Below are 15,826 nucleotides of genomic sequence, written 5' to 3' on the forward strand. Positions count from 1 at the left end.
GGAGGCTGGTGAGGGAGACCCTAGGAGGACTTCTTGAGCCCCTAGTGATACAGACATGACCCTCAGTCCTGCATCCACCTGGCTCCAATATGCCCCCTCAAAGCAGAGAAATATCAAGACTCACCTTTTACTTGTACTGACCCAAGAGTGAGTGTTAAAGGGGCCCCTGTCTGGCTGGCTTCGTCTGAGAAGACCTGCCCTGCTTTGTTCTGTCGACAGATAACGTCTTCCATCAAGGCCAGCAGTTGGTTGATATTCATTGAGTTTGTGGAGTCCCAGCCCAAGAGAGGAGGTGGCACCTTCAGAGCTTTGAACAGGTTGCTGACAAGTCTCCACAGATCCTGCAAGTCACCCAGTGGGAACAGGATGTGAGCTACAGGTAAGGGGATAGCAGAGTAATCAAGAGCACTCACCCTGGGGCTGGACATTCTGGGTCTGGTCCCAGGTCTGCCTACTGAGACATGACCTTGGACCACCTTGAGCTTCTGTTATGTCCTGCATAAAATCTCTCTTCTAGGATTTCAACTGACATATTTCAGGCTATATTCCTCAAAGTGTGGCACATAGTAGGTGCTCAATAAATGCTTAATGAGTGCATGAATACAGAGGGAATTCTTTCTGTGTACTTCTAGCCTGTGATCTGTAGTGAAAGTATATATTTTGTACAGAGTAGGTAACCAAAAAAGGTATCTGTGCATGTATGAATGTATGTTGTAGGTCTTTGCTTGCACATGAGTACATGTGTATAAACGTGTATCTGTGCACGTGTGTACATGTGTGTGGAGATGTGTGCATATTGTTTGCATATATGTGTGTGTTGTAGATGTGTGGTGTGTATGAATGTGTACATGTGGCATGTGTGTAAGCATTCGTGTGGGTACGTGTGTGCATGTGTACATGTGTGCACTGTGCAGATGTACATTTTGTACATCTATACATGTTTGTGGATGTATCCATGGTTTGTGTGAATGTGTGTACATGTGGCATGTGTGTGCATGCATGTGTACATGTCATGTACATGTGTTTGCATATATGTGTGTGTGCATGTGTGTGCAGTTGATGAGTCTTGGTGACCGATGCTGTCAGACCACATGGACTGCAGGCCTCAAACCCCAGTCCCCACCCCAACTTCTTCCCAGGCTAGAGGTCCCCCTATGCTTCCGGGGTTGAGACCTGCCTTGGTCACTGCTTCAGGCGTCAGAAGGCCATCCTCCATGGGCTGTGGTGGGGGCGCCAGGCTGAGGCTCCTCCTGTCCCATTTCCCAGCATTCTGTTCCTTGGCTACCCAAGGACGGGTATTCCGAAAGATCTGAACGATCAGGAGGTTGATGGGGAACATGAGGAGTGAGCTCTCCAGCCCAATCATCACTTCCTGCCAAGTGAACTCGATTTGACCTGAGGCAGATGGAGGGCAGGGGTCAAGGAGAGAGTCCCCTCCACCCCTCCCAGAATGTGGCTGTGCAGCAAGGGTTAACCTTGCCTGAAGAGAGGTCTGCCCCTTGAATGGCTCCAAGGCTGGGGGGTGGGGGGTAGTGACCACTAAGCCCTTGGGATGTCCTGCGTGGTGGGTATGCCTTTGTTTACCTGGTGTCTTGGGCCATCTGGTATACTCTGTGCTAACAATGTGATTTATGGTGGGGGCCTTGGTTGCCCTGGATCACCTCAATGCCTAGAGGAGCTGGAATCTTAGGTCAGTCATCCAGGGTCAGCCATGTCTATGTTATCATGCCCCAATAAAAACTAGACACTAAGGCTCAAGAGAGGATCCATGGTTGGCATTACTCTGCACGTGTGATCACATGTCATTGTCTGGAGGAGTGAGTGCCATCCAGACTCCACTGGAAGCTCAGTGCCTAGTCTCCCATGGTTCCTGCCCCACATGCCTCTGATTTTGATCTATATCCTTTCTCTAATAATTATGAGTATAATGGCATTTCTGACTTCTGAGTCCTTCTAATGAGTTATTGAAATTCAGGGTAGTCTTGGGACCTCTAGAATTGCATGGCATTTCTGGGGCAGTGACAACTCATGTCTACTGCCAGTAACCCTGATCTCCAGGCCTTGAGAGTGGGAGTTACCCAAGTCCATCTTTTGCTCAGCTGGGTCCTTGGGGACACCCCAGAACATGATGCTGGTCAGCATGGTGCAGAGGAGCAGTGAGAAGCAGCAGGACACCCTCTGGACACGTGTGAAGTTGCTCCGAGCTGAGCTGCTGAAGATGGAGCACCAGATGTGGCCATCCTGGAAGCCTTTGGAGGTCTTCATGAAAAACAGGTGGCTGTGGACAGACCAGGGGAGAGGGACAGGCATTTAGGGAGGCAGGAATAGGGGAGAAGCCTGGTCTTTTTGGAGCAATCCTGGACTGAGAGGGAGGATTTGTTTCTAAATTCTTCATCTGCTTTTTTCTGTTATAGAAGAAATACAGAGAGTAAAAAAGAGAGTAAAAATTGTGAGACAGGGTCTCAGAAAAGGCATCACATTCTCGTAAAGGATCTGTATTATTTCCCTGTGAGTAGAATGTAGTTCAACCTCAGGAGCTTTTCAAAGGTGCAGATTCTGCTAATAGAGTGTCCAGAGCAGAGATTTCCTACTGTCGCTTGTTCTGATTGGTCAGTGCCAGCACCCTACAGGGTTGTACAATACTTTGACTGTCACTTGAGGAAGTGTGGATGCCCTGGACTCAGAGTAAAGGTGAAGAGAGAGAAAGAGGTCAGTTGCCAACAACAGTGTCCATGTTATATGTCTTATTCAGCAAATATTTGATGCCCCCAGTCCTGTGCCCCAGGCTGTGTGCTGGGCCCAGGGTTTCACAGGGATGAGAAGCTCCTGTCGTCAGAGAGCTCGTTGCCAGGTTCCTAGGCTTCACATGTGCTGATGCGGTTGGAGATAAGATCTGCTTAGCCTGAACCGCACAGTGTGCCAGGCACATTACCACATCGTTCCACGGGACCCGGGGCCCCCTGTGGGGTATGCACATTGACTGGTCAGTTTTCAGATGCGGAAGCTGGGACCTGGGGAAGTGCGTGACTTATCCAAGGTCACACAGCAAGTCACTAGCAGGCGTGTGGGACTTTATGACCTGTGCCCACATCTGTTTTATGCCTCTGTTGGGGTCCAAGTCTCTCTGGTTCAGACTTCTTCCCCCTTGGAGGCTGAGCTGCTCCCAGTGGCAGCTGGGAGGAAATGTCACCTTTCGGTAGATATACTAGAAGTAGACTGAATGCCTGTGTGTAGGAAAATTGTGGGTCATCCATTCTGTGGAATATCATGCAGCCAATAAGGAAAGTTTGACTCAGAAGTTTGACCCTCAGAAGGATGTGTGTGATATATTAAAGAAAAAAGTGAAAGTGAAGTCACTCAGTCGTGTTTGACTCTTTGTGACCCCATGGACTATAGCCTACAGGCTCCTCCGTTCATGGGATTTTCCAGGCAAGAATACTGGAGTGGGTTCCCATTTCCTTCTCCAGGAGATCTTCCTGACCCAGGGATTGAACCCAGGTCTCCTGCATTGTAGGCAGATGCTTTACCATCTGAGCCACCAGGAAAGTCCTTTAAAAGAAAAAAGGCAACATATTCAGGATAACATGCTGTTTTATTTATTATTTTTTAACATGCTGTTTTAAAAGATACAAGATAAACAGCAGTATGTGGTGTCCTGTGTGGGTGGGTGTACAGGCGTGTACATTTGTATCTGCTTATGTGTGTCTGGGAACAGATGTGGAAGGGTGCACAACAGGGAAGGGGATGAGGGAGTGAGTAAAGCATGGGAGACGCTGAAAAATGCATCGAGAGTAAAACGACGTGAAGAAGAGGCTCCACATGGCCAGACGTAGAATCGCCGTTCAGATCAGTCTGTTCACTCATATAAAAAGTATTATTCTGTGACGTGTGTAAGGAAATTTGGATAACTGTTCCATAACTGTTATCACCACCTGAAGATAATTCTGTCTTGAAGGGTCCGTGTCCCTCCAGGGCCCTTCTATCACAGCAAAAAAAACCTAATTAGTCATTAATATCACACATTCAGAGCTACCTAGACCTGCAAGCTGAAACATGCTTTTATTTGGCTGAGACTGAATTATGATGCCACTCCTCCAGAGATGAAATAACAAAGTAAAAGAGCATTTGCTTTAAAGAAGAAAGAACAGTACCTGAATTGTTTCCTGTCCTCCTCTGTGGCCACCGGAAATACCTTGTCAAGGACACAGTCTCCGACATCGATGGACAGCCATGAGTTGCAGAGGAAGTACCACTTCTGGTCCATTGCCAGGTCGTGCACCAGCACCTGGCTTACGTACCTGGAGGGGATCCACAGTTTTGAGGATAATGTTAGGCGGATGAGATGTCTTTGGACCCCTTGAAGATAATGTTAATATATTGCAGACCTGAACCCAAGAACAAGAACTAAAAAGACACTTTGTATTTTTCTTCATTGCTGTTAGTGCCTTGATCAAAATGCCCCAATCAGTGGGTGAATTTGGGTTCCTGTGGGGAATTCAGCTAGCGTAGACCACCAGCTTGGAGGCTGCCAAGTTTTCACAGGCATGCTGCAAGAGCATGCGTTCTGAGACTGTGAACCCTCCTGTAGGGCAGCGAGCCCAGGGGCGCCGCCATGACGCAGGCAGGAGAGGCGAGTTGGTTGGACCACGCGTCCCGGGAGGTGCAGGCTCGAGCACACGGGCCCGGCCCCCCGGCCTCCATCAGGGAGTGCGCCTGCCCTCCACCTGGGACGCAGGGCTCTGTGGATCATCAGGTCTGAGTTAGACCTCTGAGGCCCAGGGAAGAAATGAAGTCCTCTTGCCTCTGCTGGGAGGTCAGATTCAGCAGCAGCGGTTTTCCCTGTTGCCTTAGAGGGAAATGAGACTAATGATATCAATAGGCATTCTTTTTTTTTTAATTATCTACTTTTATGTTTTATTTATTTAAAAATAATTTTATTTATTTTTATTTTTGGCTGTGCTGGGTCTTTGTTGCTGTGTGGGCTTTTCTCTAGTTGTAGCGAGTGGGGGCTACTCTTGGTTGCAGTAAGTGGACTTCTCATTGTGGTGGCTTCTCTTGTTGTGGAGCATGGGTTCTTGGGCACTCGGCCTTCAGTAGTTGTGGCTCCAGGGATCTAGAGCTCAGGCTCAAAAGTTGTGGTGCATGGGCTTAGTTGCTCTGACACATGTGGGATCTTCCCAGATCAGGGATCAAACCCATGTCTCCTACATTGGCAGGGGGATTCTTTACCACTGAGTCTCCAGGGAAGCCCAGTAGGCACTCTTTATTGAGCATTTACTGCACAGTGGGGATTATGCTAAGAAGCTCTTGACATGCATTTTCTCCTTTCATGGAGGATAGTCCCCATCAGGCATGTAAGAGCCACCTCTGTTGAGGTCACACACCCTCCTGAGGTGGCTGACATCCAGTGCCCATTGGGTGAGGCGCCTGGTGTGATCAAGACCTGGACATCTCAGCCCAACTCAGCACAGCTCCAGAGCTCCCTTTGTGGTCAGCTGAGCTGTCTTTGGGCTGCATCAAAGCTCTTCTGCCCATCCTGCTTGCTTCTCTCCCTGTCCATGGGTTGATCCTAGGCATCCCTTGGGTAAACAGCCTCCATATTCAACTTCATCTCAGAGTCTGCATCCTAGGAACCAACCCTCAGCTGAGGGTCTTAATCCTTTAGGTGAGTCAAGGACAGTGGTCGAAATGCTGTGTTTTCCAAAAGCTGCCAGCCACCGGCGAGTGTTCAGGCTGGAGGCCGCTCATCTGGGCCTCAGACAAAATGGGGAGGAGTCTTGGCTCTGAGCTTGCCAGTTGTGTGACCTTGTGCAAGTCAGTTAATCTTTCCCAAGCTTAGATTCACCCACCTATAAAACAAGGATAATAACAGCATTTGTCTCAGAGGGTCAATGAGCGTTCAGTGAGGAAAGCACAGGAGGAACTAGCTTAGTGCTCTGCAGTGAAGCCGTTCTCACATCTTCTCCTGGAGAATCAGCCAGTGTCTCATCTGCTCTCCTCATATTGGGCAGGGTTTGTCGTTAGAGTAGGCATCTATCCCCATTTTATAGATGGGGAAACTGAGAGCTAAATGAGAGACTGAGCATTTTGTGTGGCCTGTGGACTGATGGGCCTCTCTGACCCTTGGCTTCCTCATCTGTGAAATAGCGATCCAGTCTATGTTTTCTACCAGAGGCTCATGAGGATCAGCAAGGCAGCACATGCACAGCGCCCAGCCTTGGACCTGGCGCTTAGTAGGTCCCTGTGGTTTGCCCACCCCTGACTCACCAGGATGGCTGGTCCCCTGAGTTGTCATGCCATAGTCGCAGGCTCCTCAGCTCCCCCAGGGGAAACAGGGTGGAGAGCAAGAAGACATCCACTCCCCCTCGCTCAAAAACCGGGATGTTGGGGTCCAACAGGTGGTGGGGCTCACTCTCTCCATCCAGGCCATACAGGGTGACGGTCACCTGAAACCCAGAGGCCAGGAGTGGCTAACTCTGTGTGGTAACTGAGCCCCGCGTTTCGCTGGAGGTGCCTGAAAACCAATGAAAACCAGCAAAGCTCGGCCCTTTCTCCTCCTCTCCTCCCACCTTGGGCCTGCCTGAGTTATTTTTCAGTTGTATGAAGATTTGGGGTGACACTATCTGTATGCACATCTTTGAGATGAGCTATACTCATAAAATGCTTCCTGATGAACTTTTCAGACTATCTGTCTATGTATTTGAAAGGGCCATAGGACAGGAACTGGTTTTTCTCCCTAATGACTGTATTCTCAGGGCACTCAGAGTTCCCAGTATTGAGGCAGGAATGAATGACTGCCCATTACTCTCAAAATACGTATTCCCGGGCCCCATCCAGACCTACCAAGAATACTGGGCACAGGAATCCGTATTTTTCTGAAGCCCTGCAGGTGCTGCTGGTGGCCATGCCTGATTACCTGAGCCCAAACCAACTACAGCAGGTGTCATATGCCCCACTGATATCCGTCCCTCAGCCTCACCACTGTGGTGTTCCCATGGCCCACTGCCAGCTGCTGTGTCTCTTGCCCTGGGGGGTTCTTGGCTGTCAGAGCAGCAGGTGGAAGGTAGCAGAGAATTAATGGCCCCTGCAAGCTGTTTTCCACCAATGACTGGTGGGATTGGTGGATAAACAGCCCAGTTGACTCAGGCCTCTGCTGGGATAACTTTGAGGCCCACATTCCTCACTGCTTTCCAGAGTTCCCCGGTGGGATTAGGCTCCAGCTGTCCACAGGGTAGTGTTTTTTGTTCCTTTCCTGCCTGGCTTCCCACTCCCCTATGGGGTGCCCTGGAATCCCCTCTCAAACGAACTACTTGTGCTTGAATCCTTGTTTCAGAATCAGCTTCTAAAGCGGAGTCTCCACTGTAGACACTCTCAGTCAGATAATTCCTTGCTCTGGGGCTTTCCTGTGTGCTGTAGGATGTTTAGCATCATCCTTGGCCTCCACTCATGAGGTGCCAGTAGCATCTCTTCCTCTCCCAAGTTGTGACAACCAGAACCACTTCCAAATTACCAGCCATCCCTGGGGGCCAACCATTTGAGAACCGCTGTGCCAGGAGAACCCAACTAACAGGTATCAATTGAAAAGTGAAATGGGGAGCCATGAAATGGCCTGTGGATCACACGCTTTCACTCTTTCATTCCTAGGAAGGTCAGTTCCTTGTATCAAACAGAAGTGGAGTGGGTGTTTCATTAGATGGATGAAAGTGATTCCTGCAATTATTCAGCAAATAGTTACTGAGCACTTACTCTGCGTTAGATAGCTGATTGAGGCACTGAGGTGCAGCGATTTTAAAAAATTCATTTAATTCAAATAAAAATATATACACAAGTAAAAATAAGATTTAAATAAGACTCAAAAAGTAAAAAGTAAGTGGACACATGCCATGCTCTCATGGAGCCTAACACCATTTAAAACAACAGTGGAGGGACTTCCCTGGTGGTTCAGTGGCTAAGACTCTGACTCTGAGCTCTCAATGCAGGGGGTTCCATCCCTAGTCAGAGAACTAGATCTTCAATGCCACAACTAAGAGTTTTTGTGCTGCAGTGAAGATGGAAGATCCTGCAAGCTACAACTAAGACCTGGTGCAACCAAATAAATAAATTTTTTTTTTTTTTTAAAAACCCAAATCAACAGAGCTTTCTTCAGCACAGTACACACAGTATCCGTGGTTCTGTGTGGTTCTGTGGAGCACAGAACATAGTTTCAGTAAAGGAAGCTTGGAGGCTGCTGTGAGGGATGGTACATCCTGATGAGGGACGTGACGCAGGGCGGACTTAACTAAGGATGCTGAGACATGACAGAAGCAACCTGCTGTGTGCTCCACACCTAAACTTTTAAGGGTTTTGGAGCATCCATAAACAAATGAAATCATGGCTTCACTACCTTTAGGCAGCCTTTCAAGGACAGCCTGACCTCTTAGCTGGATGGCAGCTAATCTGTTTTCCTCAAAAATATAATTCGAGGTTCTTTTTCAAATGGTTGACATTGTTTCTCTCTTTTCTCCCCTTTCTCCTAAAAATTCTTTTTTCCCCTTTGTTCATTGCTAGCAGTCTAATGACTGTTCTGCATATGTGAGCACGTTTGAGTGCAGGTAACTACCTGTTTGAATTATCCTTTAGTAGGGTTAAATGAGAAGACCAGTGGGTACAGTGATGGTGGTAGCTTAGTCTCTAAGTAGTGTCTGACTCTTGAAACCCCATGGACTATAGCCTGCCAGATTCCTTTGTCCATGGGATTTCCCAGGCAAGAATGCTGGAATGGGTTGCCGTTTCCTTCTCCAGGGGATCTTCCCAGCCCAGGGACTGAACCCACATCTCTCGCGTCTACTACATCGGAAGGCAGATTCTTTACCAACTGAGCCACCAGGGAAGCAGCACCAGACCCCAGATCTCCCTTAATCCACTCCTCCTTTATCTTGTTAAGTATTAGGGCTTAGGGTATTATTTCTGTCTAGCAAAAAGTTACTTTTCTCCAAAAAAGCAGAAGTTTAAAAAAACCCACAATAAAATCCAGTGTGCTAAAGTAACTCAACAACCAACTGGCAAGCGCTTTGCTGGGTGGTACCTGCTAATTGACCAAGGGGTCTTGTGAGTCAAGTACCTTTGAGGAAGTGGCTGCCCCCCTCCGGTGTCCGGTGTAGACTGTCACCAGGTAGTGGTACTGAGCAAAGGGGTCGTTGTCCTCCAGCACTGTGACCTTTACCTGGACAGAAGGATGGCATTGTGGGATCATCCACCACACATGTAGCCAGGAGTGAGTTGGGCATTCATGACAATTAAAGGGGGGAAGCACAATTATGTCTGCTATTGAGTCATTGCATCAGATAAGAACTGTTCTGTATAAAAGCAGAGTTTCAAGTGAAAACCAAAACTTTTAAAATAAAAAATATACACTCACTATTAAATATGACCCAAAGTAGTCAAATTGGAAATGAACTTGATATTAAGCTGAGAATGTTTGATGTTTGAGCTGATAAATACAAACTCTGTTCATAAATGATTTCTCATAACATTGGTAACCAGATTGTGCCTCTAAGGGAATTTAAAAAGAATGAATGTGTTTTAGCAAAAAATAAATAGCTGCAGTTGGTCAGAGGCTACAGAGGGCTGGGCAGTGATGAGCTGCCCAGATCTATTGTCAGCGGAGGGCTGTTTTCTCAGTTGCCAAGGTGGTATTGTCAGGGATGCAAGTCATCTCTGTCAAAGTCGTGCACCTCCTAGGGAAGCCGATATCTAAGGACAGATTGGTGCATTGCCAAAGATCAAGACCTGGGCTTCTCAGCATAGTTCAGGACAATTCCAGAGCTCCTCAAGGGGTCAATCAACTGTCAATAGGCTGCATCCCAACTTGACTTCTCCCTCTACCCATCCTACCTTCTTCCTTCCCTGCCCCGGGGCTGATCCCAAGCACTTCTTGATAAATACCCTGCATATTCAACTCCATCTGGTCTGCTCCGCAGGAACCAACCTACAGCTGAGGGACTTAAAATATTAGTGTTAAACCCTTTGGGCAAATCAAATACAACAGTATAAATTGGGAAACTATTATCTTTTTAGGTTTCATACCATTCACATCCTGAGAGGTGTTGCTGTATGTAGGGAGGGTAGGCAATGTTGAAAGGTTCAGTGCATTCTTATATTCATTTATGTGCTCACTCACTCGTGAGTGTGTATTGAAGGCTCCTATGGGTCAGATGTGATGCATGTATCAGAAAAAGAATCACAACCTTGTTGTCACAATTGGTTATTGTTTGATCTTGTTTTTACCCTCAGACCTGACTTATCAGGCAGATCTGGGTTTGAATTCTGGCTCCTGGGAGGTCGCTTTGGACTAGATAATTGCCCTCTCTGCCCCTCTCTTGCTTCCTCTATAAAATGATAGAGGTACTGTGCAGGCCTGGGTTGTTCAAATCCCACACATTCCAATGATAGGACTGGTTTTGGCAAACGCCTGGAAGATAACCTCTAAGTCCTTGAATATTCTGCATGATCAGGGTGTCTGACTACCCGGGGCCTCAGGCCACCCTAAGCATTACGTGCTAACAGTCTGATCTGTGGTGAGAGCTCTGGGCCATGCTCTGTCAGTCTGACCTGGGCAGGGAAGAGGGGCAGTGGTTGCTGCAGACTAGAAGCAGTCATGCAGGTGCCATACTTACGAGACTGACCCCTCGTGAAACCAAGGTTTGGGGAGCTTCCCTGGTGGACAGTATGTCACATGTGCTGTTGCACATCATTGCTAGAATTCATCTGTCTGTAGGGCTCCATGGGGAGAGGACAGTTAGAATCTCTTGCCTGATCTCTCCTGGACCCTTCCCTTTGCTGACTTTAATCTGCACTTTTTCACTGTAATAAACCATAACCATGAGGATAATAGCTTTTTAAAGTTCTGTGTTTCCTTCTAGCAAATCATTGAATTTGAGGGTGGTCTAGGGGACTCTCAACATCAGTACCTTTCCCCTTGGTGCTGTTGTGGGCATTAAGTGGGAATAGTACCTGGCACATAGTAGATCCTCAATAAGTGGTCAGTTTTATATCCTCCTGATAATTTTATAAACAAGAACATTTTACAGGTAAAGAGGCTGAGGGGCCAGCTTATCGGAGATGACTCCAGGGGTCAAGGCCTGGACTTGGAGCTGGCCCCTCAGCTCCCCACCGGGGCTCCATTCTCTGGAGCTCCTGCAAGGGGACTGCTCACCCACTGCTATTCCCGTGGATCGTGCCACCTCACCTTGGCTTGATCCTGAGCATCCTTCCTCCTCGCCCAGATCAACACCAGAAGGTAGGCCACGAAGAGGCAGCTCACGGTAGTCACAACCACAGGGTTGTCCTCAAAGGTGGCAAACAGCTTAGCAGTCTGGCGGACATCCACAGCGTTGGGCATCACCAGGAACGTGCTCCCAAAGAAGGTGAGGTGGTTGCAGAGGCAGTGGGTCTGCGAGAGGGTGGTCCGCGGCCCCACCTGCAACCCCAAAGAGGCCCTGGTGAAAGCACTTGGGTAGCGTATCTTCCCTGCCCACGGGAGGAGAGCAGTGAGGGGTGGATTCTGTCCTGGGAAGGGCTGGGAGACTGCTGAAGGCCAGCTTCAGGATTCTCTTTGGGCTTTTTTATTTAGTTAAACGTTAATCTTTAAATATAGTGAATTATGTCTTGTAATGGGCTCATCTGGTGGCTCAGACAGTAAAGAATCTGCTTGCAATGCCCCAGACCCAGGTTCAATCCCTGGTTTGGGAAGATCCCTTGAAGAAGGGAATAGTTACCCACTCCAGTGTTCTTGCCTGGAGAATTCCAGGAACAGAGGAGCCTGGCAGGCTACAGCCCGTGAGGTCACAAAGAGTCAGGCATGACTGAGCGACCTAACGCTTACACATGTCTGTAATAAGCATTTTTGCACCTGTCATTCTCAGTGAGTGACCATGTCCATCTTGCCAATCTGCTTTGCCTTTTTGGATAGGAAGTATAAAGGGCAAAACCAGAACGCCCTCTGTCCGCCAGCCTCCAGAAGCAGCCACTGCCATGTGTTTGGTGTGCATCCTTTCCAGTCCTCTCTCCCACCTGGTGCTCTCTCACCGGGCAGGTATTTGTGGGGTGCTACTTCCAGGCCAGGCAACGGGCAAGGTGCTGAGAGGACATTCAGGGTGACCAACCCATCTCAGTTTGCCAGGGACCTCTCTGTTTCTCAAACTGAAAGTCTTAGATCCTGGGAGCCCCCTGAGTCCCAGGCAAACTGAGACAGTGGGTTATCTTACACTGAAGAGAAAAATGGCAGAGATCAGGAGAACCATGGCAAGAAAACAGGAAGGACGAATATTCACATCCTAAGCTGGTTCTCAGCAACAGAAAAGAATTCTCTAAATTTTACCCACTTTAGACCTAGGGACCTGTGACCCCTGTCCCAGGCTCGTGCTTTGAAGGGCCCCACTCTAGCTGTCCTAGGGCTGTGCCCTTGTGCACAGGATGAAGAGTCGTGGGGGCAGAGGGAACATGCCCACCATAGCACATACAACCCAGCGAGGACCAGGGTGAGATCCTTGGTGACCCTGAGAAAGAGCCCCCCTTAAATTTTGCACTCCAGATGCCTCATTTGTCTTACCTAAAATGTCTTACCCTGGGACCCCCCACTTTTAGACTGTGGTCTGGGGACTTGGACCTCAGAATTCCCTCTTCTAGGGCCCGCCCAGACCCAATCCTTAGGATCGTCCTTCTGTGGAGGACTGGCTACTGGTGTGGCCACCGACGGGCACAAGAGAGGCAAAGAAGTGAAGTGAAGTTGTTCAGTCATGTCCAACTCTTTTTGACCCCATGGGCTGTAGCCTACAAGGCTCCTCTGTCCTTGGAATTTTCCAGTCAAGAATACTGGAGTGGGTTGCCATTTCCTATGGCAAAACATGGGGAAATGGGGCATGTAGATGGAGCTTGGGCTCGGGGTCCTTGTGGTATGGGGACTGAGGTTAGGGGAGAGAGAGACAGGAATGGGGCAGGGGAGGGCTCTCTATCTGGCTCTTAATTCATTTTGTGCACTTAGCGACAAGGCTTCTCTTGCAGGCTAAGGCCTTCCTTAGCTTGCAGTCCACCCAGGGCTATTCGGAGGGTGAAGATTTCATTCAGACCCACAACCCAGCACTACTTTTTCATTCCAGGGTCCACCATAAGGTGGTAAGGTAGGAGACAACAGAAAATACTGACATGTGGAAAGTTCTTTGCTCAACACCTGGTGAGGAAGAACCTGTGGCAGCCCAAACATGCCTCAGCAGATAATTCTTATCTTTTACCCTTAACACACCTCCTGGCAAAGCTGACCCCTCTGACAGCTATGGCGTCAGCTGTTTTATTGACAGAGTTCACGTGGGTCTCACATCCATATTTGCTTACTGTTTCCTAATCCGGATGACTGTTCTGCATCAGCTGTGGGTCGGGAACCCTTGGCACACCCAGGAGGGGTGGGGCTGGTTCAGAGAACCCCAAGCAAGTGCTCCTGACAAGACCTTCTCAGCACTAGGCGCACAGGGGCCAGACCTGATCTATTCCTAACGTTTTACTTTACTGGGTTTTCACAAAGACTTGGAGGGCAGTGGCTTTCCTACTCTTTTTCCAGTATGAGAGTCCTTTTGAAAACCAGAAGTTAATCTGGAAAAACCAGAAACTCTTCATGAGATTCCCCCATGACAGAAGCTACACCTTTAGTATCCTTTGAGAAAATATATAAAGAAGTTCTCAAACCCCTTGCAATAATTCTGCCTTTACTCCACTGATAAGGTCTGCAGTTCACAGATTTGGAGCTTTCTTTGGTTATTTAGAGAATAGACGGTGATTTTTCCATCCAAAATTGGTGATCCCATTTACTTATTTTTCCTCCATTTAATTATTTATGGCTGTGTGTGTGTGTGTGTGTGTGTGCGCGCATACGTGCATGTGCACTCAGTCGTGTCTGACTCTTTGCGACCCCATGGACTGTAGCCCATCAGGCTCCTCTGTTTATGGAACTTCCCAGGCAAGAATTCTGGAGTGGGTTGCTATTTCCTATTCCAGATGGCTCTGTATCAGTACCCATCTTTATCAACATCTATTTCTATAATGAGCATCAGGTTCACAGTATTGGGTTAACATAATTTTGGTAATATGACACATTCCCCATGACTTTTGTATGCCCCACATTTGTGTGTGTGTGCATTAGTATCTGTATATTCTTAAAAATGTGTAAGCACCTGGGAACCCATGACTCCACCCAAAAGCTAGGAACTTTCCAGTAACTTACATTTAGCTAAGTGGTCCTCCCTCAGTCTGTCCTCATGCCCCCTCTCAACCCAGAGTGTCTAACACAACAGTCACTTTCATCTGTGGAGCACCTACTATGTACCAGGTGCCACACTAAGTACTTTATACTTATAACCTGGTCTAGGTCCCACCCTGTGGTAAGTGGCAGCCATCCTTTATCCCCATTTTCAGATGGGAAAGTTCAGAGAGGTGGGGGGCCTTGTCCAAGGTCATCTTGCAAGTGCTGATGACATGGAATTGGACCCAAGTCTGTCCAGTGGCAGAGTCCTTGCAGCCAGCCCCTGCACCATCCTATTCTGAGCCTCAGGCCTCAGGGCAGTCTGCAACGGGCATTCTGTGTCAGCAACATGGGGATCAGATGAGTCACTGGTAGCAAGGACTCTCAAAGATGGCAACACACTCGTTCACAAGGTACAAAGACTTAGGCTGCAAGCGTGGGAAACACGCTGTCTCTTGGACATCTCAATGAGCCCTTGTCTCTTCTTGGCACTTGGGGAACTGCCATGTGTGGCAGCTGGAAGCCAGGCTGGAGTTGACAAGGAAGCCAAAGAGGAAGCAGAAACAAACCCCAAAGGATCTTGGTTCTGAGTCCCCTTTTGTGGCTCTGCTAGGACCTGGCCTCTTAGACTTGTGACTGCTATCATTGGAAATATGCACCATTTGCTTCTCGTCTGTCCTCTCCTAGACTGAGTGCTCACTGTTTGTCTCATCATTGTATCCCTACTAGTTGGCCTGGCACTGGTGAACATGTGTAGAATGAATGAAAGAAGGAATATGATCTAGGGGGTGGGGATGGGTGTGTCATAAAATTCAACTAGACATGGAGGTTGTTCTGGGGAGAGTATGGAAGTCCAGCAGAGGGAGACTGCAGACATCTGCCACCCCAAGAAGATGGCATTGGATTGGAAGATTGAAGTGGGAATGGGAGTTTTGCAGGCAGGGTAGGGGAAAGGGGCCTTCTGAGGGAAAGAACTGCATGTGCAAAGGCATGGAAGAGGGAAGGAAGACACTGATGCCCCAGGGATGGCTTCTGATGGCCTCAAAACCTATGTCTGACACCAGGACACTGTCACAGGCCTTGGCTCCGCGGAGGCAGAGCTGAGCTGCCCTGAGACAAGGGTGTGATTGCTGTTAATAGAACCACCTGCCTCCAGGGCTCCAGGAGCCTGGGCTGGGCTCTGGAGAAGCAGTGCCTCATGTTGCTTAAAGCTTGTGCTCTGGGGACAGACCTGGGCTTGACTCTCTACCATCTTCTTTGCTTCCCCCTCCTTACCTGGCACCCGGAGTTGTCCCAAGTGCCCTGGACCTCATCCCAGAAAACACAATGGGACAGGAAGGTGGTGATGCCGACTGTGAGGTCCCTGCCGGGAGCCGGCTCCAGGTCAGACTCAGGGATCACAGTCAGATAGTAGACACCTTCTCCAAAATGCAGGTCCTCTGGACTCAGGATCCACGTGGACAGCTCATCTGCAGGAAGCAGTGGGTATGGGGGGTGGGGGTGGGGGTCCAGGTCAGCCTGAAGCCTCGTGGAAGCTGCATCTAATGTGATGGGAGC

General features: G+C 48.7%; 1 protein-coding gene across 1 annotated transcript in view; it reads right to left on the bottom strand.

Moving 5' to 3' along the window:
• PKD1L2 (polycystin 1 like 2) overlaps positions 1-15,826 on the bottom strand; it is a 106,439-nt gene that overhangs the window by 28,124 nt on the left and 62,489 nt on the right. The window contains exons 23-30 of the mRNA XM_043897996.1: positions 15,545-15,738; positions 11,228-11,458; positions 9,101-9,202; positions 6,268-6,446; positions 4,152-4,298; positions 2,079-2,278; positions 1,178-1,395; positions 125-341 (exon numbers count right to left, since the gene is read on the bottom strand). Coding sequence (XP_043753931.1) covers positions 125-341; positions 1,178-1,395; positions 2,079-2,278; positions 4,152-4,298; positions 6,268-6,446; positions 9,101-9,202; positions 11,228-11,458; positions 15,545-15,738 — 1,488 coding nt within the window. The remainder of the gene's footprint in view (positions 1-124; positions 342-1,177; positions 1,396-2,078; positions 2,279-4,151; positions 4,299-6,267; positions 6,447-9,100; positions 9,203-11,227; positions 11,459-15,544; positions 15,739-15,826) is intronic.

Source organism: Cervus elaphus, chromosome 4, assembly GCF_910594005.1.
Source record: "Cervus elaphus chromosome 4, mCerEla1.1, whole genome shotgun sequence".
NCBI classification, from domain to species: Eukaryota; Metazoa; Chordata; class Mammalia; order Artiodactyla; family Cervidae; genus Cervus; species Cervus elaphus.